Source organism: Pteropus medius, unplaced genomic scaffold, assembly GCF_902729225.1.
Source record: "Pteropus medius unplaced genomic scaffold, Ma_sr-lr_union100, whole genome shotgun sequence".
In the NCBI taxonomy this organism is placed as follows: domain Eukaryota; kingdom Metazoa; phylum Chordata; class Mammalia; order Chiroptera; family Pteropodidae; genus Pteropus; species Pteropus medius.
This window is the reverse complement of record NW_024354498.1, coordinates 3365499-3389271: the sequence shown is the minus strand read 5'-3', so window position 1 is coordinate 3389271 and position 23773 is coordinate 3365499. Positions and strand designations below refer to the sequence as shown.

Genomic DNA, 23773 nt, shown 5'->3' with positions numbered 1-23773 from the left:
CCAGAAATTATATCCTTTATAGCAACTTAAATTTATGATAAAAAAATACTAGATACCAACCTAAAAGTCTATAACAAGGTTAATAATTTTTCAAAATTTTAGGGTATGTAAGCAAAAAAAGTCTGAAAAGCACTGAAATAAATAATACATCCACTATGTGCAATAAGAAGCAGCCATTAAAATGAATGAATTGAATGAAGTAATGAATGAGTGATAGATGTAAGACTTGGAACGGTCGAAGTTGAAAGGAGAAGGAGGAGGATTAATAGGACAAGTTTCTGGTTTGGCTGGCTAGCTGCAGGAGCTACGAACCATGAGGAGAAACTAGTGGCCTGGGAAGGAGAGCAAGTTTGATTTTTTGACTTTATTTTCAATAACATTACTGATATGTAATTCATACACCACACGGTTCACCCATTTAAAGTGTACAATTCAACGGCTTTTTAATATATTCAGAGTTGTGCAACCACCAGTCACCATAATCAGTTTTAGAATATTTTTCTTACCTCCCCCACAAAAAAACTCCATACCTGTTAGTAGTCACACAAACCTATTTTCCCCAAACCCCTCAGTCCCTGGCAACTACTAACCTATTTTCTACCTCTACATCTTAGTTTATTCTGAACATTTGATATCAATGGAATCATACAATATGTGGTCTTTTGTGACTGACTTCTGTCACTTAACATCATGTTTTTAAAGGTCGCCCATGCTGTAGCGATGTGTCAGTGCAAGTTTGATTTTGAACATGCTAAATTTGAGGTACCTTCGGGGCATCCATATGAGGGTGTTTGGGAGGCACCTGGAAATCTGGGGCCCTGGAGAGTCGTCAGGGCTGAAGACATCACCAGAGGTGATGGCTGAAACCTTGGGAAGAGGTGAGGGCAATCAGGGCAAGTATAAACAAGGAATAAACAAAGAGAATAAAGAATGTAACAGTAGGAAATGCTTGCGTTTTTAAGGATGCATGGAAGAAGAACCAACAAGTAAGACAGAGAAGTCAGAGAGGGAGGTAGTAACACTGGAGGCTCCAGATCATAAATGTTGGAAGGCAATGAATGATGCTCCTACACAACGCTTTTGCACTCTGGCCCACTTCAGCTTGAGGGACACGGCAGGTATATGATAGATTCTTGTTGTTTCACCCGATCTTGATTCTTGTTCTAATCTTTGCAATCCATGGCTTTCAAGGTTTTTTGTTTGTTTGTATGTTTGTTTGTTTGTTTTTTTCCAACTTGAAAAGCCAGGAATCCCAGTCTCAAACTTCCTTCCCGCAGTTTCTTTATGCTCTCTCCTTTCTCCCCTTCCTATCCATGGGTACAGCTCTGGTAGGCATCTAGCTGACAGGCAACTGAGGACTGCAGAGGAATCTATGATGCGAGGAACTCCATGTCTTCCTGACCAAATGCATAACTGCTAACAGTTTTTTTCAGAGACAATGTTCCCAGAAGTGGCATCATGAATCTTACTAGGTTCTTTGTCATATTCTGGGACACAGTCTGACCCTCAAGAGTTTCTGAAAACTTACTGTGATGAAGAAGAGGACATTTAAGGAGGACGACTTGTCAATGACAATGAATAAAAGACCAGCCTTATTCGAGGCAGTAACAGACACTTCTCCCGCCCCCTCATCTTCCAGCCCAAGCACAGAATCCCAAAGAAAAGAAACAATAAAAGGGAATCTGGGTGCCAAAATGGGATTAATATGACAAGTGCATGATGAATGAGGAGGAAGAATTTCAGTTCTGTACTTTCCCAACACTGCTTGGGAATCTTACAAATTTGTAGGCAGCTGGGGAACCAATGCAGTTTTAGGGAAGCCACGACCATTCTGTAAGTGGGGGAAGAGGACATACTAGGGGCACATCTGGCATCTCCCCCACCACCTCCCTGAGACAGAATGTACATGTCTGATGCACAGTAACCAGACGGTACTACAGTTGAGCATCAAAAGACTTTCAAGCCATGCATGATTAGCCCAGGTATTTCAATATGGTGGGGGAGTGAAGAGTCCACACAAGATCAATCTAAACCTTCCTGGTGGACTTTGAGGCATGTGGAAAGAAGTTTCAGGGCACTTAAATTAATTAATTGGTCATGCATCCTTAATTAATCAAGGTGGTGGTTTAATAACAATGAAAATGAACTCCTTATTGGGACAAAAAGTCAAAGCAGTGTACAGATGCTGCTCAGCCTAAGGTTTCTCTCCAGACAGGACCTGGAAAGTTCCCTGTAATGCTGAAGCTTGAAATGAAAAACGATGTAAATGGCATCTCACACTCAGTAACCCCATTTGAGCAAAAGTGTCCCTAATCTAAGGGAAAGGGGAAGCAAGCAACGCTGGAAGAAACCAAAGACTCCAGGCCTTCACCTCTTTTCTCTAGGGCACAAAGGCCAAGGCAAAATGGAGTAACAAGTCTAAATCATCAGTTTATACACATGGAACGGGGTTTCAGAGTGGCATGATACGATTGAGACAGCTCTAAGGCCAAGTAAGCCTTAAGTACCTTAGTTCAGACCTTGGCAGAAACGGAGCAGCTACAATGTCTGATTCCTTTCCCTAAAGGTTAGGAGAGTATGGAGCCTAACTATTAAGTAGGGTGCTAAGAGTAGGGTACTCGATTTCATGCCACACTCGTAGAGCCAGGTCTTGTTCGGAAACAATCTACAGAAAGCTTGGCTATGGCTTGCTTGCAGGCACAGACAATAGAAAGACTGGAAAAGCCCATGTCAAAATAGCTATGATACAAAGACATATGAAGTAGCATTCAGAAAGGCAGGCCTAAGAAAAAGAGTAGTAGACACTGATTTTAAACAAATTCACTATGTTAGAACCACCTCTAAAGCACTCATATGGCAGTGCAAGGTAACAGGTGGGCAGTGCCATGACCTGCATTGGACCCTAACTACTGCTACATTTTAGATGACACAAAGAGCCTAAGCCCTAAAGATTGGAGAACTACAGCAAGTTGTGTCTCCTTGTAGGACACATTTCTCACTCTTAAGATGAAGGCTTGATGTGTGGTTTCTATCTGCTGTTAAGTGAGGCTGGTGGTCAATGTGGTCTGGAAGAACTGAGTGGTCAGCAGGACCTGGGCAAAGTGGGGCAAAGAATGATGAAATGGAGCAAGTTCAATGAGCACATAGAAACTACAGTCTGAGGCAGACACTCAAGCGCTCAGGAACTCCAAATAATCTAAAAAAATAGAGGTGAAAATGGAGTTGAATGAAGCTAACACTCAAAGTCCACACGGAGCTAAGAGAAGAGAAATACACAACATGTACCTGAAACTCAACCTTAAAACTGAGGAAAGGGCTTGCCTCAGCCTTCTTCCTCAAGTAGAAATCAATGAGAACTAGCTTCTTCGAGAACACCCAGGCTGCCCCCGGTGACTGGGGATCTGCTGAAAGAAACTTGCCACACAAAACAAGAAGAGAAGCGGCATCTCAATCCAGCAGCAGGGAGGTGTTTGAGAGGGGGAAATGACTCCAATTACATTCACTTTTTTTTTTTCTTACAATGTAATGAATTTATTGAAGGTAAACCTCTGTAAAAGTTCAATTCAATATTAAATTTCTATCTATGATACAGCTATGGTACGACAAAGGTTTATCTCTAGAATTTTAATGACTGGCATCAGAATGTGTTTTTAACTTTTTAAAAATTAAGTTTATTGGGGTAACATTGGTTAATACAATTATATAATTTTCAGGTGTACATTATCATTTGACATCTGTATATTCTATTGTGTGATTACCACCAAAAGTCGTTTCCTTCAGCTACCATATATTTGATCCCCTTTACCCACTTCACCCTTTCCCTACCCCCTTTATTTGATCCCCTTTACCCTATCTACCTCTCCCCTTTTCCTCCGCCCCCTACCCTCTGGTAGCCACTAGTCTATTGTCCATGTCCATGAGTCTGTTTGTTTGTTCTGTTCATCTGTTGCTTTTAGATTTATATCCCACATATAAATGATATCATGTGGTTTTCAACCTTTTCTATTTGGCTTATTTCTCTTAGCATGATTATCTCGAGGTCCACCCATGTTGTTGTAAATGGCAGTATTTCATCTCTTCTTATGGCTGAGTCGTAGTCCATTGTATATATGTACCACAGCTTCTTTAGCCAATCATCTATCGTAGGACACTTCGGTTGCTTCCATGTCCTGACCACTGTGAATAATGCTGCTATGAACATCGGTGTGCAAATATCTTTTCGGATATGGGTTTTCAAGTCTTTGGGGTAAATACCCAGTAGTGGGATGGCTGGATCATATGGTAGATCAATTCTTAGTTTCTTGAGGAACCTCCATACTGTTTTCCATAGTGGCTGTACCAATTTGCAGTCCCATCAGCAGTGTATGAGGGTTCCTTTTTCTCTGCATCCTCTCCAGCATTTGTTATTACTTGTCCTGTTGATTATAGCTATTCTAACAGGTGTGAGATGGTATATCTCATTGTGGTTTTGATTTGCATTTCCCTAATAGCTAGCGATGTTCAGCATCTTTTCAAATGTTTGTTGGCCACTTGTATGTCCTCTAGAGAGAAGTGTCTGTTCAGGTCCTCTGCCCATTTTTTGATTGGATTCTTCGTTCTTTGTTCTTTTGTTGTTATTGAGTCATATGAGCTCTTTGTATATTTTGGATATTAGGCCCTAATCGGAGGCGTTGCTTGCAAATATATTTTCCCATTCGGATGGTTCTCTCTTTACCTTGTTGACGATTTCTTTTGCTGAGCAGAAGCTTTTTAGCTTGATGTAGTCCCATTCATTTATTTTAGCTTTTACTTCCTTTTGCCTTTGAGGTCAAATTCATAAAATCCTCTTTAAGTTTGAGTTCCTTGAGTTCAGTTCCTATGTTTTCTTCTATGCATTTTATTGTTTCGGGTCTTATATTTTGGTCCTTAATCCATTTTGAGTTAACTTTGGTGTATGGTGATAGACAACAGTCTAGTTTCATTCTTTTGCAGGTGGCCTTCCAGTTTTCCCAGCACCATTTATTGAAGAGCTTTCCTTTCTCCACTGTTATGTTTTTGGCTTTTTTAGGTCGAAAATTGTTTGCCCATATAAATATGGGTTTACTTCTGGATTCTGGACTCTTGATTCTGTTCCACTGGTCCATGTGTCTGTTTTGCTGCCAATACCAGGCCGTTTTGATTACTGTCACTTTGTAGTATAATTCAAATTCAGGCAGAGTGATGCCTTCAGCCTCATTCTTTTTTCTCAGGATGGCTCTGGCAATTCGGGGTCTTTTCTGTTTCCATACAAATTTGATGATGTTTTGTTCTATTTCTTTAAAAAATGCCGATGGGATTTTGATGGGGATTGCATTAAATCTGTATAATGCTTTATGTAATAAGGCCATTTTAACTATGTTGATTCTTCCAATCCAAGGACACGGAAAATCTTTCTACTTCTTTGTATTTTCTTCGATTTCTTTTAATAAGGTCTTACAGTTTTCATTATATAGGTCCTTCACATGTTTCATTAGATTTATTCCTAGGTATTTTATTCTTTTTGGTGCCATTGCAAAAGGAATTATTTTTTCCGCTTCTTTTTCTGACACTTCATTATTAGAGTATAGGAAAGCTATGGATTTTTGAACATTGATTTTGTATCCAGAGACTTTACTGTATTTGCCTATTGTTTCCAGTAGTGTTCTTGTGGGTGTTTAGGATTTTCTATATAGAGAATCATGTCATCTGCAAATAGTGACAGTTTGACTTCTTCGTTTCCTATATGGATACCCTTTATATCTTTCTCTTGTCTAACTGCACTCCCTGGGACCTCCAATGTTATACTGAATAACAGTGGCGATAGTGGACAGCCTTGCCTTGTTCATGATCTTAGAGGGAAGGTTTTTAGTTTTTCACTACATTCACATTTTTATAGAAGAGATGGCTTTCATGAAAGTGACATACACAGTGAAATTAAAAACCTCTTCTAAGATGCTCAGTTAAAATTGAGGAGGGGGTGAGAGAGGTTACAGAAGATATATTTAACTCTGAAACTTTAAAAAATATCAGTTGTCAACTCCAGTCTACTGATCTATGTTTCAAAAAATAAGTTTTACTAAAATTACTAAGCAAGCTCTGTGTAAAGGTTTCACAAGTATGAATACTTAAGGAAGCATTTGTGGTTAGAAAGTTTATACAACCACAGTTAGCCTATTTGATAGCAACACTAAAATATTAGCCCAAAATTATTAACAAAAATGAGTCAAAAATTGACAAATATGCCCCGCTTAATGGATGTAATGCTATTATTCTCATTTAAAATATAATATGTAGAATGTAATTTTATATCATGTTTATGCTGTATTTTCAAATACCAACATGGTCAATTTCAATAAAATCAATCTAAAACTAAAAGAGTGTGAAATTCAAGTTCTTGACTAAAGAAGTTTTATTAAGAATTAGCATACAGTGGTGATGGCTGCACAGCATTATGAATATAATTAATGCCATCGAATTGTATACTTAAAAATAGTTTAAATGGCAAATTTTATGTTATATATTTTATCACACACACAAAAAAACATACAAATGGGGGAAAAAGAAGAGTTAGTGTATTTTGCAATTATGTACTCTTTTTATATAGTCAGTTCAATATTTTTTGGTACTTAGATAATTCATATTGTATAAGGCTAAAATATAACAGTTAAAAGTCTTTACCCAAATTTCCATTTCAAAGATTAATCATACGACAGAAAGTCTAAAGTAAAAAGTTCAAACAGCTGGTATATTCCAAGTATTTGAGGTATAACAGTTAAAAGCATTTTAGATTAAACAGTCTCACAACTCCATTGCTCCTTGATGTTTTTCTTCAATTATCATGCAATAAGAACATTTATGGAATCTAGGCTATTTCTTAAGTCAAAATTTAATAAAAAAACCCAATTTATCTATTAAACATAGGTAATTCAGGAGTTCAAAAGTCACTCGACATTTTTAAATAATCATAATCCAACCAACCTTTTTTTTCCTCAGTAATCTTTCTCTGAATTTATTAGTGATAAATCCCTTTGAACCAGTGAAACGTAAACGCTGATATTTAGCCTGAATGTACAAGCTCTTCTGTATTAGGCCTGATTTATAATGGGGCTGGACTATGCCATCTCTAAAGTTGGTCTGTAAAGGAAAAAAATAATTAAATGTCAAAACTATTAGCTTCGAAATCTACTTTATTAGTATAAGAAATGGAAAAATGTGTGGTACTTAGAGCGGCCCTTGATATTAAAAGGGAAGAGGTTAATGATGGTAATAAAGTACATTTTCCTCAAACTAGCTTCATAGCTTATTTTATATAATATACATATATATTTTTTAAATTTATATAAAACCAATTTTTAAAACTGTTAAGCTAAAAAAATTTGAAGTTCTTGAAATTTATCATGCTAAGAAAAATACAACTTTCAGGTATTCCTGTCCGTACCTTCAAGCCAATCTTTTCTAACATAAAAGTTCCATTACAGTAAATATTTTCAAGATAAGAGTTATACTTAAAAAGACCATTTTCGGGCCTGCCTATGCCCAGTATTACAATAGATGTAAGGGGACAATGAATATTTCTGCGATAACAAAGGGTATGTCATGCATAACGAAGCACATAAGTTTATAAAAAGTATTTATGCCAGACCTATTTTCCAATTTTCTTAAGGCCACAAAAGAAATACAGGTAAAACAGAATTATAATGAGACTATAATTTTGTTGAAACTATCTACACAAACTTGATACATCAGAGGTAATCTTGAGATTTTACACTTCCATTTTTAATATCCGATAAGGTGATTACTATCTGGCTTTGAATTAGTCCAATTAATGTAAAAAGTAAATTTTTATGAAATAGCTCCTTTTCTTAGGAAGGATTATTTCCTTCTTCTATTTTACTATAAAGAATTGTGAGCTTCTAAAAAATCATATAATATTACACAGCTTCAAATGAATGGCTAAGAATTATTGCATATATTTTGAAAAAATTTTATCATTAATATCAAAGAACTTTCCATTAAGGAGAAAGGGTAACAAGAAATAGATCTTATAACTGTGAGAAAATATTACAATCAAGTATATCTGACCAATGTTTAGAGCAACATGTAGGAAGCATTTAAATCTGAAAGCCCATTTATACTATCTCTAAGTTATACAGATATCACATTTTCAGTTAATGATTTTATGCCTCAAGATATTAAAAGATGGTATGAAACATATTTATATATTCTACGGCCATAGCTATTTTTGAAAATCTAACGTCACACATGTTTTTAGATACATGAACCACTGACTAAAAATGTTCTCTACTCGATACCTACAAATTGTGTTGCTCCTAGTGAAAAAAAATTCTTCTGTCATTTAAAAATTTTGACTCTCAAGAAGCCAGGCATTAGTAGAACACTCAGCCACCCTCCTAGTCTACAGCTCAGGGATAGTTTATATCACCTTTCTACTAACTTCCTACTAATGAGCTAACAGAGCTAACAACTCTATGCAGCCTGCTTGCTGCTTTCACAAAAAAAGCTCAAATTTTTTCTTTTCTCTGTCTTTCTTTTCTTTTCGTTTCTTTCTTTCTTCCTCTCTCTTTTTCTTTTTTTCTTTTTCTTTCTTTCTTTCTTTCTTTCTTTCTTTCTTTCTTTCTTTCTTTCTTTCTTTCTTTCTCTCTCTCTCTCTTTCTCTTTCTTCTTTCTTTCTTTTTTCTTTTTCTTTCTTTTTTTTCTTTCTCTCTCTCTTTTTCTCTCTCGCTCTCTCTCTCTTTTTGTGAGGGAGGGGGAAAAGACACTCTGGAGTGAAAATATGAATAAAATACCTATCATAAGCAGGAAAATCAATCAAAATAGATTTTAAAAGCACCTCAGCTTCTAAGAGCAAGGAGAGAGAACTACAATATTTCACATTATAATTCTTATTCCACATGTTTGGGCGATGAGTTTTCCTGGATAACCAAACATGTTGGTTGAGTGAAACCATCATTTACATCAGACATGGCTATACACATAATTAGAATGAGATGAAATATGCTAATTTAACAAAGCTTGCTGGACCAGAATCTTTGATAATCCAGAAGACCTCTGAGGGTTGTATATCTATGGGCGGGGTTTTTCAACCTGTGAATCCTGGAGAAGTCTCTATAGCTATGTACTTATATCTTAGAGGTAAAGGAACAGACTTAAGGGGAGGGTTTGGGATCTTGTCTGCCTCCCCACATAAAGCCACTCCATCTGTATCTGTTTCATGTATTTGTATTTAATATTTGTATTTGTAAATATTTAATATTTGAAAATATTTTAAATATTCAAATATTAAATATTTTTTCAAATATTTAATATTTGAAAAACGGGTTCTACTGGTAAAAAAAAATATTTGAAATAACATGTTGTAAGGAAAGAGGTGATCATTAAAGTGATTACAGTTAACTTTAAATGTCCGGAAATACTAGTTTATAGATATTTTTTGAAATATTACAAAAACAGCTTTTAATTTACTAATATTTAGAACATTATGTTCAAAGCATAAACCAAAAGCTGGAATTAAATGGAAAATAACACTCAGTACCTTAAAATGTCTTCTTGTGTTTTGAAGGTTTCCCCTAATTCCAAATGGGTTTTGAGTAGTGTCTTTTCTCTGCATAGGATAATTCTGCATGAAAAAGGTATTACCATGGGTTAATATATCTTAAAGTTTACTTTTAAAACTTTGTTTTACCATTTAAAAAACACATTTTAAATGTATAGGATAAAGAACACAAAACATGTAGCATATTGCTATAGGAACATACACACATCTTCCTTCACATAACCCATTCTAGTTTGTGAGGGGTTAGTTTAATTTATAAATGTGAGAAGTGTAAAAAAAAAATACTCCTCTGTTAACACAATAGGTGACTTTTAGAAAATGGATTATAAATCTAGTATTTATTGAGGCATCCAGAAGAGAAATAAACCCATTATTATCAGGAGTTGCTAAAGAGTTCCCGCTGCCTAAAAAGAAAATAAATTCTTAGCACTGCAGGAGGCAAGTTTTCCTGACTCAGATAACTGATTTGAGTAGATGCTCCTGCCATGACTAGGAAAGTATCAGAAGTCAGGGTATTAAGACTGTAACTATGAAGAACCTGAATCCTTTAATGGGATCAGAAAAGATGGAGTCCATTCTGAAAGATGTTTTTTTTCTCCAGAATAATAGTCTTATAACCTCCTATTTATTCCATTTGCTATGGAGTCTGTACCTCTCACAAATCTTCCTCTTTCACATGTTTACCTCTCTCCCCAGTTAAAGAAAAAGTCACATAAAACCCTTTTCATAGTAGTCATCTTGAATTTATACTAAGTCTATAAATTTGAATAAAAGTGCATAAAGATATCTGTAATGACATGGACTTTGGGGGACTTTGGGAGGGAGGAGGTATATTTTGCATGTGAAGGGATGTGAATCATTCAGGCCAGTGGAAGGACTCTACCAGGCGGTTCCTGATCAAGCTTCCAACCATCCTGACCTTCTAGTATCTAGGCCCCTATGTCACCCCATTCCTTTGAGTATGGGCTGGACCTAGTGACTTGCTTCTTACAAACAGAGTATGGTAGAAGTGATGGGGGAGCATTTGAGATCTTGTTCCCCTTCGTATGTCATCAATTTTGGCTTAAATAAACTCTTATAAAAATTTAAAAAAAAAAAGTGACGGGATGTCACTTCTGAGATTAGGTTACAAACACTCTGGCTTCTATCTTTTTACTCATCACTTGCTTGTTCTTATGGAAGCTATTCACGAACTTCCCTATGAAAAGTCAAACCTTTAAAATCAAAAAACAGATTTGTGGTTAGCAGGCATGAGAGCTCTTACTGGGGTCATAAGAATGTTTTAAACTGTTTTAAACTGAGAAATAAATTTCTATTGTTGAAGCCACTCAGTCTGTGGTACTTTGTTATGACTGTCAGAGCAAACTAATACAACTAGTTATTTTATAACCAAAAAAGAAAAAAAAAAGAAAATATTCTAAAACTGGATTATGGTAATGTTACACATCTTGGTGAATTTATGAAAAATTATTAAATTGTACACCTAAAATAGGTCAATTTTATGGTATGTAAATTATACCTTACTAAAGTTGTTCCAAAAAGTCTTAAGAAAGCTAGTATTTGCTAAGTGCAATAAAATCCTACTAAATCAAATAAGAGATGACAATTTCTTCTGTCATAACCATAAGCCTCAACAGAACCTTAACATTGAACAATAATAAGTTTAAAAGCAATGAATTATAAACACATACTTAATGAATAGTTACAAACATTATGAAAAATGTTGGTGATCCCTGTACGCATAGATATATGTGAGGATAGAATGTACAAAATGAAAATTTTGGAATTAAAATCTTACCACGTTATGGTTCTGAATAAATTTTCTAGAATTTGATTTTATAAAACATGAAGTTTTTAGGAATCTATCAACATGAGTATCTTTCAACCTTGAAAAACTGGAAAGCTGATCATCCCTAACAAAATGAGAAAAAATAAGAATCTTTTATTAGTTTACCTTTATGCAACACATAAACAAGAGAAATCAAATTACCCCTTCAGAAATCAAATTAAAGCAGCACAAGAATAAAAATAATCTCAATGATCTATCATTACTAAAATTCCAAATGATAGTTATCAGGATTAAAACCCTCATTTTTCAACAAATTTTATTTAGCTAAGTTGGAAGTTAGCAATAGGGGGAAAACAGTATTCCTTGGACCAGGGTTCTCAATCTGGAGTCCAAGGACAAGTGTCCTAAGAGCTGTAACCACTTGAAACCATATGCAGAATGTGTGTTTTCTGGGGGTAGATAATCATTGCTCTCAAGCTTTTGGCAGTCCTGGACCCCCTTTGCTTACACTCTTATTGATGAAAGCACCAGAGAAGAAGTGTGTGACGGGTTCAAGGTCCCTACACTGATAGAGCTGGGGCCTCTGATGCTGCTGGGTCACAGAAGCAAAGGACAGCTCCCCTCTACTGTCCTCGCTAGGTCCGGAGGCTGCCAAGAGCTCTTCCCGGGCACCCCTACCTGGGAGGGAGGTCCTTCCTTGGGCTTCTCCTCTGACCCCGGGGCCTCATTTTTACAATCCTCGGGGAGTCTTCCCCTGTCACATCTCATATCTCCCCCCAATGCTTCTCACACCTTTCCCACTCCATGGTGAACAAACATCTCACCGCCTCAGCCCTGCTTCAGTCCCTCCCACAGGCCCCTCACTGACATGGGGATAAAAGCCACACTCATCATGACCCCCAAGACCTTACCTGCTCTGTCCCTTACTGCTTCGCCCGCTGCTTCGTTCCAATCCCCCCAACACACACACACTGAGGGTTGGGAACATTCAGCTATGTGTGGTTCCCAGTACACACCACAATCTCTCCTGCTTCTTTCTGTATGTTTGCATGTGCAGTTCCTTCTGCTGTAATTTCCTTTCAACTTAGATCAACTTCAAGATTTAGCTTCATGTGTATCTGTTCCAGGAAGGCTTTCCCAGACCCCTCTGAGGTGGACTAGGCAGCCCTGCTACGTGCACATGTAGCATTCGAGGTCTCCACAAGTATCACTCACGTTTGTAACTGCTGGGGCACCTGTCTGTCTCATCTTCAGAGGAGGCACTATGGATAGTTCGTTTTGTGGCCCCAGCTCTGACCCCACAACCTCATGTGAAATAGCCACTTAAGGTTTTTTTTTAATGTTAAAAACAGCCCATGTTCTGTCAAAGTGCTCGTCATATGACAGTAAGTCTAGAGAGGAGGGTACAAAGCCATATCATGAAGATAATTTCAATTATTTAAAATATACACATATATGCCCAGAAAAAAATAAATACAGGAAATGTACTAAATATTAACAGTGGTCATTTCCGACTGGTGAAGTTAAGATTACTTGATATTTTTGCTTTTAAACTTTGTTATATTTTCCCAAATGTTTACCATTAGCATGTACTACTACTTCTAGAAACAAAACAAGGGACTTTAAAAATTCTCTTTGCCAAGCATATATCTGATAAGATAGTATCCAGAATATATAAGAACTCTTACAGCTCAATAATAAAAATGATCCAATTTAAAAATGGGCAAAGGATTTAAATAGACATTTGTCCAAAGAGGACACCCGAAAAGCATATAAAAAGATGCTCGACATCATTAGTCATTAGAAAAATGCGTATCAAAACTTCAGTGAAATACTACGTCGTGCCCCCTAGGATGGCTATAATCAAAAAGATGATAACACTAATGTTCCAACATTCATTATTCGCAACAGCCAAAAGACGGAAACCCAAATGTCCATTCAACAGAAAAATGGATAAACGAAATGTGTATATCCATACAATGGGATATAATTCAGCCCTATAAAAGAAAGACATGTAGAAAAAAGGAATGGAATTCTGACATGATACGACATGGATGAAAACATACTAAGTGAAACAAGCCAGACACAAAAGGACAATTATTATGAGTCTACATATACGAGTTACCTACAATAGACAAATTTATAGAGATGGAAAGAATAGAGGTTATCAGGGGCTGGGGGCAGGAGGGATGGGGAGTTACTGTTTAGTTGGTACTGAGTTTCTGTTTAAGAAGATGAGAAAGTTCTGGAAGTAGACAGTGGTGCTGGTTGCATGACAACGTGGATGTACTTAATGCCAATTAACTATACACTTTAAATTAGTTAAAATAGTAAAATTTATGATATGTATATATTTTACCACAATAAAAAAAATTAAAACCCTCTGGTATCTGATTTTTGATCAGGCAAATGAGTGTCTGGGGTAAAGAATCTATTTCCCAGTCTCCCTGCAGCTAGGCATGGCCATGAGATAAATTTTGACAAATATTGCTGAAGTGTCATGTATGCATTCCAGAAAGTATTGAAAGGAATGGCTAGAATAAGGACATGAGAGTTGGGGCACAAACACCCATCTTGGACATGAAGCAGATGCCATGTGCGGAGTACATCTGAGGAGCAAGATCTAAGGAGCGTGGGTCCACCCTACCATGCTCTAACTTCCTGCCTCTAATCTTTTTTTTGACGTAAGAACTTTTTCTCTAGCTCTTACAGTCAGTCCATTCTCTACCCAGCAACAAAAGTAATCCTTTTAAAATTTAAATAAGATTATGTCTCTTCTCAGGTAAGAACTCAAAATGTTTTCTAATCTTACTCAGAGTAAATTACAAATTCTTCATGTCCTTCAAGGCCCTTCATGATTTGGCTTTTTCTAACTCTCTTTTTCCCTGTTCCAGCCTCACTGGCCCCTTTCTATTCCTTAAACAGGAGTAAGCGTGATCCTGCCTCAGGGTCTTTGCATTTGTGGTTTCCTCTTTTGAAATTCTATTCCCTCAAAAAACAAAAACAAAAAAAAAACCAAAAAAAATTAAAAAACCCTAAAACTCTCTCACATAATTCACATCTCTGCTCAATTTAAAAAACGTAAGTGCATTCTATAACTATCCTAAATAAAATCATGCTACACATATCACACTCTATTAAGTTTCCTCTCTGCCTTACTTTCATCTATCACTGACATGTATTTTTTTTTAATCTCCTATCATTAAATTGTAAGCTCCATGAGGGCAAGGGCTTCGTGTATAGTTTTTCACTGTATGCCCAGTGCTCACAACAGTGACTAGAACACAGAAATTAAATATATACTTGTTAAATATATGAATAAAAGATCTTTACAAAGTTAACCATAGTTAAGTAGAGATTACAGACGATTACAATAGCGAAAATAAAAACTGATCTTTTCTGTAACCTGCCTAGCTAAAAAGAAAGTCTTGGCAGTTTGATGTTCTCTCAAAGTCTACTGATAATATTTTGAAGCTGCTTTTTGACACACACACACACAATGCCTATATAGCAGGGGTCCTCAACCCCTGGGCTGCTACCGGTCTGTGGCCTATTAGGAATCGGGCCACACAGCAGGAGGTGAGCGGTAGGCAAGTGAACAAAGCTTCACCTGTATTTGCAGCCGCTCCCAGTGCTGGCATCACTGCCTCTGCTCCACCTCAGATCATCAGGCATTAGATTCTCATAGGAGCACCGGTCCCTGGTGTCAAAAAGGTTGGGGACTGCTGCTCTATAGCACAACACCTCAATAACACTGTAGAGAGAACTTAGTAATGTTAGTTGCAAGAGGTAGAAATAGTGTGTCAGAAGACATGGAGATATTAGGGTAAGAGATTAGTCAGAAGTGGGAGAAAATAGAGAATAGGGTCTTGAAACTAGACAGAATGTTCTAGTGTTAGGCTTGCTTGGGAAAGATTACCTAAGGTTATCAGAGAATATACAATGAGTCAGCTCTAAATCCATTATAATTTCAGTATCCTCTTGTCCTATCTACTTCATTTATTCAACAGCTATGAATTGAGTTCAAGGCATTAGGGATACAACGGTGAGCAAACATATATACGGAGCCTGCATACTTTTCAAGGGGAAAAAAAAAATCACACAGGTGGGAGACTGCTACATCCTATGATTTATGATTTCATCTATTTTATTTTCTGAATTTCTATAGAATTCTATACTTCGCTGAAAAAGTTTATGCAAAAAAACTAATGAGGTCAATTTTGATAAACTAAATTTCTAAGATAAAAGGACAAAATAAAAAATTTTCTTATTTTAATAAGGAAATTAAATTAGAAGAAAGCGAGAGATTAAAGGTTCTACATCGCTTTTTTAAAAAAAAAGATGAACAATAACAAATGCTGGTGAGGATGTGGAGAAAACTAGAATCCTCCATATACTCATACACTGCTGGTGAAAATGTAAAATGGTACAGCCATTGTGGAAAACAGTTGGGCAGTTCATCAAGTTATCACAGTTATCATAGCTATCAATATGACCCAGTAATTCCACTCCCAGGTACATACAGAAGAGAAATGAAAACATATGTCCACACAAAAAACTTGTACACAAATGTTCATGGCACCATTTTTCACAATAGTCAGACAGTAGAAACAACCCAACTAGCCATCAGCTGATGAATGGATAAACAGAATGTGATATATCCATACAATACAAAATTATTCAGCCATAAAAGAAATATTCATGCTACGACATGGAGTAACATTAAAAACCTTATGCTACATGAAAGAAGTCAGTCACAAAAGGCCACATATTATACGACTGCCATTAAATGGAATGCCAAGAATAGTCAAACCTACAGAGACAGAAAGTAGATTAGCAGTTGCCAGGGGCTGGGGGTAGAGATATAGGGAATGACAACTAATGTCTATGGGGGTTTCTTTTTGGGGTGATGAAAATGTTCTGGTATTAGATAGTGGTTAACAGTTGCACAACTTTGTGACTATACTAAAAACTACTGAATTGTTCAGTTTCAAAGGATGAATTTTACAGTAAATAATATCTCAACTTTTAAAAATCCTCATGGTTCTACTATGCCACACCGGCTATCCAATACAAATAAAACAGTCCAACAGACCCAGAAAGACACCCTGCAGGAAGACACATTTTCACACTCCAACGCCATCCTCGAAGCTACCAATAATAATAGGTAATGCTGACCAGCTACTCTGTACCTTACATGAATCACTTTAATCATTGTGAGGTAAGTATAATTTTTTATCTCTATTTTACAGCTGAAGAAACAGAGATTAAGCAAGTTGTCCAAGTTCAGTCACATAGCTAGGGGTCTGCAGAGCCAGGCACTGAACTCAGGTATAATTCCAGCACGCGAGCTCTTAATCATCTCAAAGGGTGAAGATATATTCTGAACCACTCCATGGTCTTTATAATATATGCTAATTATCTCAACTCTGTTTTTGAAATCCTCTTTCTTGGTACACTGAGTTTCTCACACTTGCTGAGTCAAGAAAAGCATGACAGAAAGTTTGTGTCACTAAAGAGCAGAGTCATGTGTGTCATATTAGGAAATTGGAGACTTGCACTCACCAAGGGATGAGATTTTAACTATTTTAATTTCAATTGTTTTATATGCCTCAACGCACAGTTTTGCTATCTTTTAATTAGTCCCAAACTTATTGTCAGAATGAAATCCAGTTTTAAACAAGCTCCATGTATTCTGACTAAGATCTAGTTAGCCACTGACTTGACTTAAAAGTCTAGTCACTACAGCCATGCTACCCTGAACGTGCCTGATCTCGGAAGCTAAGCATGGTCGAGCCTGGTTAGTACTTGGATGGGAGACCACCTAGGAATACCAGGAGCTGTAGGCATTAAAAGTCCGTCAAATATCTTAGTAATTCAACACTAAGGACTATGGAAAGGGAATTAGCATTGGCCTTCCTATTCATACATTCCCACTTTCTGGGAGATCCAAATAGTTTTGAGGATCCCTGGGTAAACTGGAAATTTTGTCCCATTCAATTATACATCATAATCGCATGAGGTCCCAGAGTTGCCATAAATTCCACATAGTTTTCAGAAGTAGAGAAAAACTAGGGCCAACCTAGAATACTCAGAGACCCTGAAAAGAGGTATACAATTGGGAAAGAAAAACAACAATCTACTGACAGTTTGCCATGTACGGCATAAATGCTTTGCATGTGCCAGTTTATTTACTTTTCTCAACTCTCCATCATAAATTGGTTATTTTCATTTTATAAAGGAAAAGGCTCCAGAAACTAAGCATATTGCCCAAGAGCAAACAGTGTATAAACTGATAGAGATGGGATACAAACTCGGGTCTCCGGTGCATTTTCTACTACACCTGCCTCTGTTTCAAAGTCCGATATCCATGAAGAGTTCTGAAAGAGAATTGTACTGACTTCAGGAAATTTTGGAATATTCAAACAATACCAGAATCTAAAGGGCAGAATGTGTCGGAGTTTGAATCGGCTTGAGCCAAACAGTCAACAAACTTGCTGGTCCTGGTTCCCGCTAATATTAAAAAAAGCTGTTACACTCCTCTCTGGAATTAAAAAGACCTGAAACACTCACCTACCCCACAATTTTTGTTGTTTAAATCAAACAGCATATGATGATCACTGAATAACTGAAACATTTTAATAGATTTCACTTAAACATATAAAATGGATTTGAAGGATTTAATCCCTACACTAAAATGAAAATTATCATCACACAAAAAAATTGAAAAATATGCTGACAACAAAAGCTCCCTGATAACAGGATGTTTTTCATCTACTGATTACCTCTCTGCAGCAGTATCTACGTGAAAAATGTGCTCATCTTCATTCTGTAACCGTTCTTTTCTCCTCCTTTCAATGTCATGTCGTAGGTCATTTGGATCTATTACTTTGACCGGAGTCTGAGGAATTTTGACAGAAGACAAACCATTCACATTACTGTTAGTTGCACAAAGACCATATCTAGCAAGAATCTTAAGTAAAAGTCCTACACAAGTTATCTTGTACTCATCTTGCTAACAGTAGTGTAAAATGCTTAAAACATTCTGAGACACAAGAGTCAGAAAACTTTATAACTTTAAACCAGAAATCCCACTTCTGTAATTCTATCTCAAAGAAAAGGCTATATACCCAAATATATTCAGTGTTATATTTAAAATAACAATGAAAAAATGGAAGCAACTTAAATATTAAAAAACTTAAAGGGAAAGGATGATTTCATGGTAAATTTAAGTCAAAAGAATAACGTACAAGCATTTAAATTATTATAATATAGACTATGGGGGAAATAAACATGGAAAAACATTTATTGAAAAAAGTTAATTAAAATTTAAAAAGCCTCAATCATAAAAGGTCATGGGGAATTCAGAGATTTTACATAAAAAGAGTGCTATTATGGTTTAAGTAAAAAGAAAAAAGCATCTAAAACTGCCTATACTATGATAGTGACTACGTTAAAATGCCAGATGTAAAACTGCAAGAAAAGATGATCAAACAATATTTTGTGTTAAGTGGTTGAATGAGAAGTTTTTTAACCTCTAATTTTTAATCTCTGATTTCTAAAAATCCTCAAATTTCCTATAAGGTGATTACAGTACTTGGATGAGTAGAAATTTTCTAAAAATATCATTGATTCAATAAACTATCTCCATAAGTTCAATAAAAATTGTAACTATTCACAAATTAAAAAATTATTTATGTTTTATTAGAAATGTACTAAAATCTCTCTTCTACAAAAACTCTTGACTCTCAATGAATAAATCATCAGCTTTTTTAGAACTTGATATACTTTTTCTAAAACAAGCGCCAGTTTTCTGCTCCCTGGCTAGTTAGGATAGTTTTTCTAATTAGCAAAGAAATGGGTGGGGGGTGGGGTTGGGGAAGTGTTGGGTGGGAACCACCACACACAACATGTGACAATAAAAAAATTAAGTATTATTTTGCTAGTTCCTATAGCACAGAATCTTTCATACGTTCTACAATAAACAGAAGGGCAATATCAAATGAAACTAAGTTCCTTTGCATTTATTCCATGTACAGTTTAAAAATATATTCCACACGACTGCTTTGGAAAAAAACAGGTACCAAACATACTTAACAGTGTGAAGTTTTGGAATGAATATTAAATGCTATACTTTTGCGTTAATCACACAAAGCTGTTGCCCTTAGGGACTGGCTCTCTCAGGGAATATTTTTGTCTTTTATCAGTGTTCTCCATGCAACCTGGCTAATAACTAGAATCACTTGAAGAGCTTTGTAAATTTCAGATTCTTGGGTCTTGACCCTTCTTCCTCATCTACTTTACCTTTCTTTTTTCAATCCTAATCACCTGGTCCCTTTCCTAGTAGTATACCAACAATAAGATAATCTCTCATCAAAAATTGTATTCACTTACCTGTTCTGAATCATATACCACAGTTTGTTTACTCTGAAGCTCAGTCAAAGACATATCTATTCTCCTAAAATAATAAAGGAATATTACTATTAAATAATTATATTATACACTGATACCTTGATTCCATTACTACAGAATGGAATTTTAAATAAAACTGGTGTATCTTGGAGGAAGCAAAAGAAACTTGCCACCAGGTGGTTTTTCGTCCATGCGGCAGTCTCCCAAGACATACATACCCTGTGAACAACGTCATAGAGATGCCTTAGTATTTCTCAAATCACTAGTCTGTGTAACCTTAAACTTTGCTCTGGTGATCTACTGCATTCTTACACTGATTCAACTCAGCTTACAAGACAGGGCGTGCCACCTGCTCAGACAGGTGCGGGTAGCAGAAGACACATGTTTTCATCCGGCTGTCCTCAGAACAGCCATTTCTGATCACATGAAGCAACTCATGATTTCAATGGCTTGACAACTGTCTCTCATTCTTCCAGTGATAACTTCAGTAGGCCATTACTTTAGACACAGCAGAATCAGTCAGGTAGATAAATATTTTCAGAGTCCTGCACATTTAAACAATGTTAGTCAATGGCTTCGATATAACCTATTTCATGAAAGTGCACAGGCCCAGTACCTGCTTGGGTTTGGTCTTGTTTTTGGTAGGAAATGCAGTCCTAGAGTCTAGAGCAAGCCCAGGAGGCAGCACCTTCCCACATCTGTTCTGAGGCTTATTCCCATGAGTTATATGGGCATACAATAATGAAGCATTCATTACCTGTGAATTTCTGGATCTGAATTCAATTTAATTTCCTTTACATCTGCAGCTTGTGTATCCTGCAGTTTTGAGAAACGCTCATGTAGAGTATTGTGAGGTGATGGAAAATAATTTGCTGAAAAAAAAAAGAAACAAATAGTTTTATCTCGGTGTAATACTGATTATACATAAGCACAGAAAGAAGAGATTATTTACAAAACGTTCGACCTCTTTTCTCTTGAAAACGTGTAGGACCTAAACTTATTCCACAGACTAATCTGTAGTGCTCACGTGCTTTCCCAAGCCCAAGCAATAGTGAAACATCTGACTTATAAACCCAAGGATTCTGTTCCTATTTGACAGGCCTGCTTACTTGTCGGGGAAAAAGGTAGTGGCTCTCTCAAAGTGAGGACCTTCTTCAGGAGAAGAGCTTACTATACCTGGGAAGTAAAGATAGTACAGAGCTCTACAGCTCACCTCGAGTAAACGATAACTTCAAATACAACCATGAAACATTAAAACGATTCTGAACAAATGCTGAATGTCATGTTTGCATATCACAGGCCTCCTGATACCATTTAACTTTAACTGAAGTGCATGAAGGCATTCTGAAATCAGCTATGCTACAGGCTTTTGACAGGATAGAGAGAAAGATAATACACTTGACCCATCAGAATGCTACTTAAGCAATTTTTTCCCCTAACTTGCTGTTCCTGTTCTGAGACGATCTAAATTTCTCTGTAATACCAGCTCCCTTTCCGCCAAGAATCACACTTCCTTTGGGTAACAGGGGCTGGAACTGAAAAGGTGAACTGTTTCAGACAAACTTCATGCTTTGAAATAAACATGTGCCTTAGTTTGAGGGATGCAGAGAAAATAACTTATTTTTGAAATATGTTTTTTGAAGGTAAAAGACTAATGCAATTATCTAGTAAGATATATAAAATAAAAATTTTGAAATCTTGAAGGTCTTGTTTGTAACACCCACAATTGCCTTATTTACGCAGCATCAGTGAGGAAATTCAGTTACGTTCTACATAACTGAATTTTCCAATTAATGGAAATTGGCCGGAAGTAAAAACAAAACAACTCAATGCAAATATTTAAAGTATTTACTATATTATGCAATTCCCTGATGTCATTAAGTATGCCAAATCAAACTGGAATCTTTTATCGCTTGCTTAGCATCACCCTCCTGGCACAAAGTCCCCATAATGCCCTCAGGGGCTTTAAGAATATCACCAAATGACCTAGATTTCCAGATTTCTTGAATGTCTTGAGTTTCATTCATATCTGGTTTTCGTTGTTTCTTCCTTCCTGTTCAGTTATCCGTTATTGTTTATTGCTGCTCCCAAGATGCTTGTCTTTTGCATCAGCCAATCCCTCTCTTTGTTACTTTTGTTATTGGAACTGTATATGAAGAATAACTAGGCCTAGGTATCATGGCTGCCTCAAGTCTACTATTCTTTAAAATAATTTTTAAAAAAGAACAACTAGGCTTGAATTAATACCTGCTACTCTGTTTAACACATTTCCTAATTAATGATCTAGCTTGTAATGAAATATTAATTACTATTACAATATTACAGATATTTTTACCTATTATCTTGTGAAAAGTCAGTACATTATTTTTGTGTTATCCCTAATGTATGTGTAAAATATACCAACCTTTAATTTGATGGATTATAGTTATGATTTCCTGAGCAAATTCTCTTGTAGGTTTGTTTTCAGTATTCTGAGTTGAGTCAAGATGTTCAAACACTGGATGAAAGTTCTCCCTTTTCCTGCCAACAGCAACCAAATCATGTGACATCTGTCTCTCTGTGTTGCTAGAAGCAACCCTAGAATAATTTGTAAATGTTTAACTAAATTTGAAACTATTTTGCTGAGAAAAGAACTTAACGATTAATCAAGATAGCTATAAAACTAAAAAGATGTTTATCTTTTCTTATAATTAAGGTACTAAATTGTATGCCATAAAACATGTACAATAATGAGTAGGAGAAAAATAGCTATAGATGCATGGTTTTGAGTCTTCCTTTTCAAATTAGAGGTCATTAAATATTTGCCACCTTAATAATAAGATCCTCAAAATCCTAAGTGAAACCATTTTTACTTCAAAATATACAGCAAGGCATTAAATATACTCTTCCATATGCAAAAAAAATTAATCAATTAGATTATTTTCTACTCTCAAATGTCCATAAAATTGTAAATCTAGCAAACTTATACTGTCTTGAAATACTATCACAGTTAAAAAGCTGACATCAAACATAATAACTTTCCTGACTTAAGAGAAATCCTTATACCTCTATAACAGTAATGAGAAGCTTTGAATAGTATTTTGAAACCAAATTAATCATTTAGAAAGTCTCACTAAACTCTCAGAAAATGGTCTTAGTTGTTAGCAAAGTTATGATCATTAGAACCAATTATAGAGTTTATCCTTAAAGAAATATTATCATTTATTGTATAACCCCGACTATCTTACCACTTTAATGCTTTCTGAATCTTTATAATTTTCATTAAAAATTCTCCTGACTTTTAGATACCATTATAAAGCCACAATTATGACATATAGCTAACAAATATTGTCGGCTTACCACATACCAAACACAAGGGCTTAGAGTTTAGAGCATTATCGCATTTAATCCTTACAGTAGCCCTATTAGAGAAAGTGTCACGACACTGAGACAATGGATGTCTTGGTTGTTTTGCTTTATGTCTTTCATATGAACATAATCCTTCCAAGTGCCATAATGGGGAACTATACCTTATTCCAAGAATACTGCTCTTGCTTAAAACTACTCTTAAGTTCTTTGTCTGGAGGTAGTTTATATGTCACAGATGAAAATATCTCATTATTTTATATTTATACTTCATTTTGGACCCAAAATGGCACTAACCAAATTACACCAATCTTACGCCTCTTCACTTAACTCTAAATAGCTTTTGTCAAAAATCAAGTTCATCATCCAAAGAGATGAGATTAACCACTGCTAGGGATCTTTATGAGTATGTTACAGGCTCTGAAGATAAATCCAAAAGAAAAGCCTGAAATATGTTTTAAATAACAGCAGCACCACTGGGAAAAAAAATGATATAACAAAAACTACTCAGGTGGATACGTTTTGGGGTGTGGGTGTATGCATGCACAGATATACTTATTTATTTAAGTCACTTAATGGCCATATATCCAAACCTGCTCCAGGGTTATGAGGGGCTTACAGATATCCTTTAACTAAAAAAATATAACTCCTCTAAC

General features: G+C 36.0%; 1 protein-coding gene across 7 annotated transcripts in view; it reads right to left on the bottom strand.

Annotated features, from left to right (window-relative positions):
• Nucleotides 1-23773, bottom strand: part of BCLAF3 (BCLAF1 and THRAP3 family member 3) — a 53090-nt gene that overhangs the window by 5657 nt on the left and 23660 nt on the right. For 3 of the 7 annotated variants that reach the window (XM_039852240.1, XM_039852235.1, XM_039852234.1), the window contains 7 exons: nucleotides 22177-22349; nucleotides 20530-20644; nucleotides 19755-19818; nucleotides 18146-18261; nucleotides 11370-11484; nucleotides 9551-9634; nucleotides 6977-7131 (listed from right to left, as the gene is read on the bottom strand). In XM_039852240.1, the coding sequence (XP_039708174.1) occupies nucleotides 6977-7131; nucleotides 9551-9634; nucleotides 11370-11484; nucleotides 18146-18261; nucleotides 19755-19818; nucleotides 20530-20644; nucleotides 22177-22349 (822 nt within the window). Of the gene's footprint in view, nucleotides 1-6975; nucleotides 7132-9550; nucleotides 9635-11369; nucleotides 11485-17682; nucleotides 17741-18145; nucleotides 18262-19754; nucleotides 19819-20529; nucleotides 20645-22176; nucleotides 22350-23773 lie in introns of those variants that run through there. The other 4 variants (XM_039852237.1, XM_039852236.1, XM_039852239.1 and 1 more) reach the window with 4 other exon arrangements.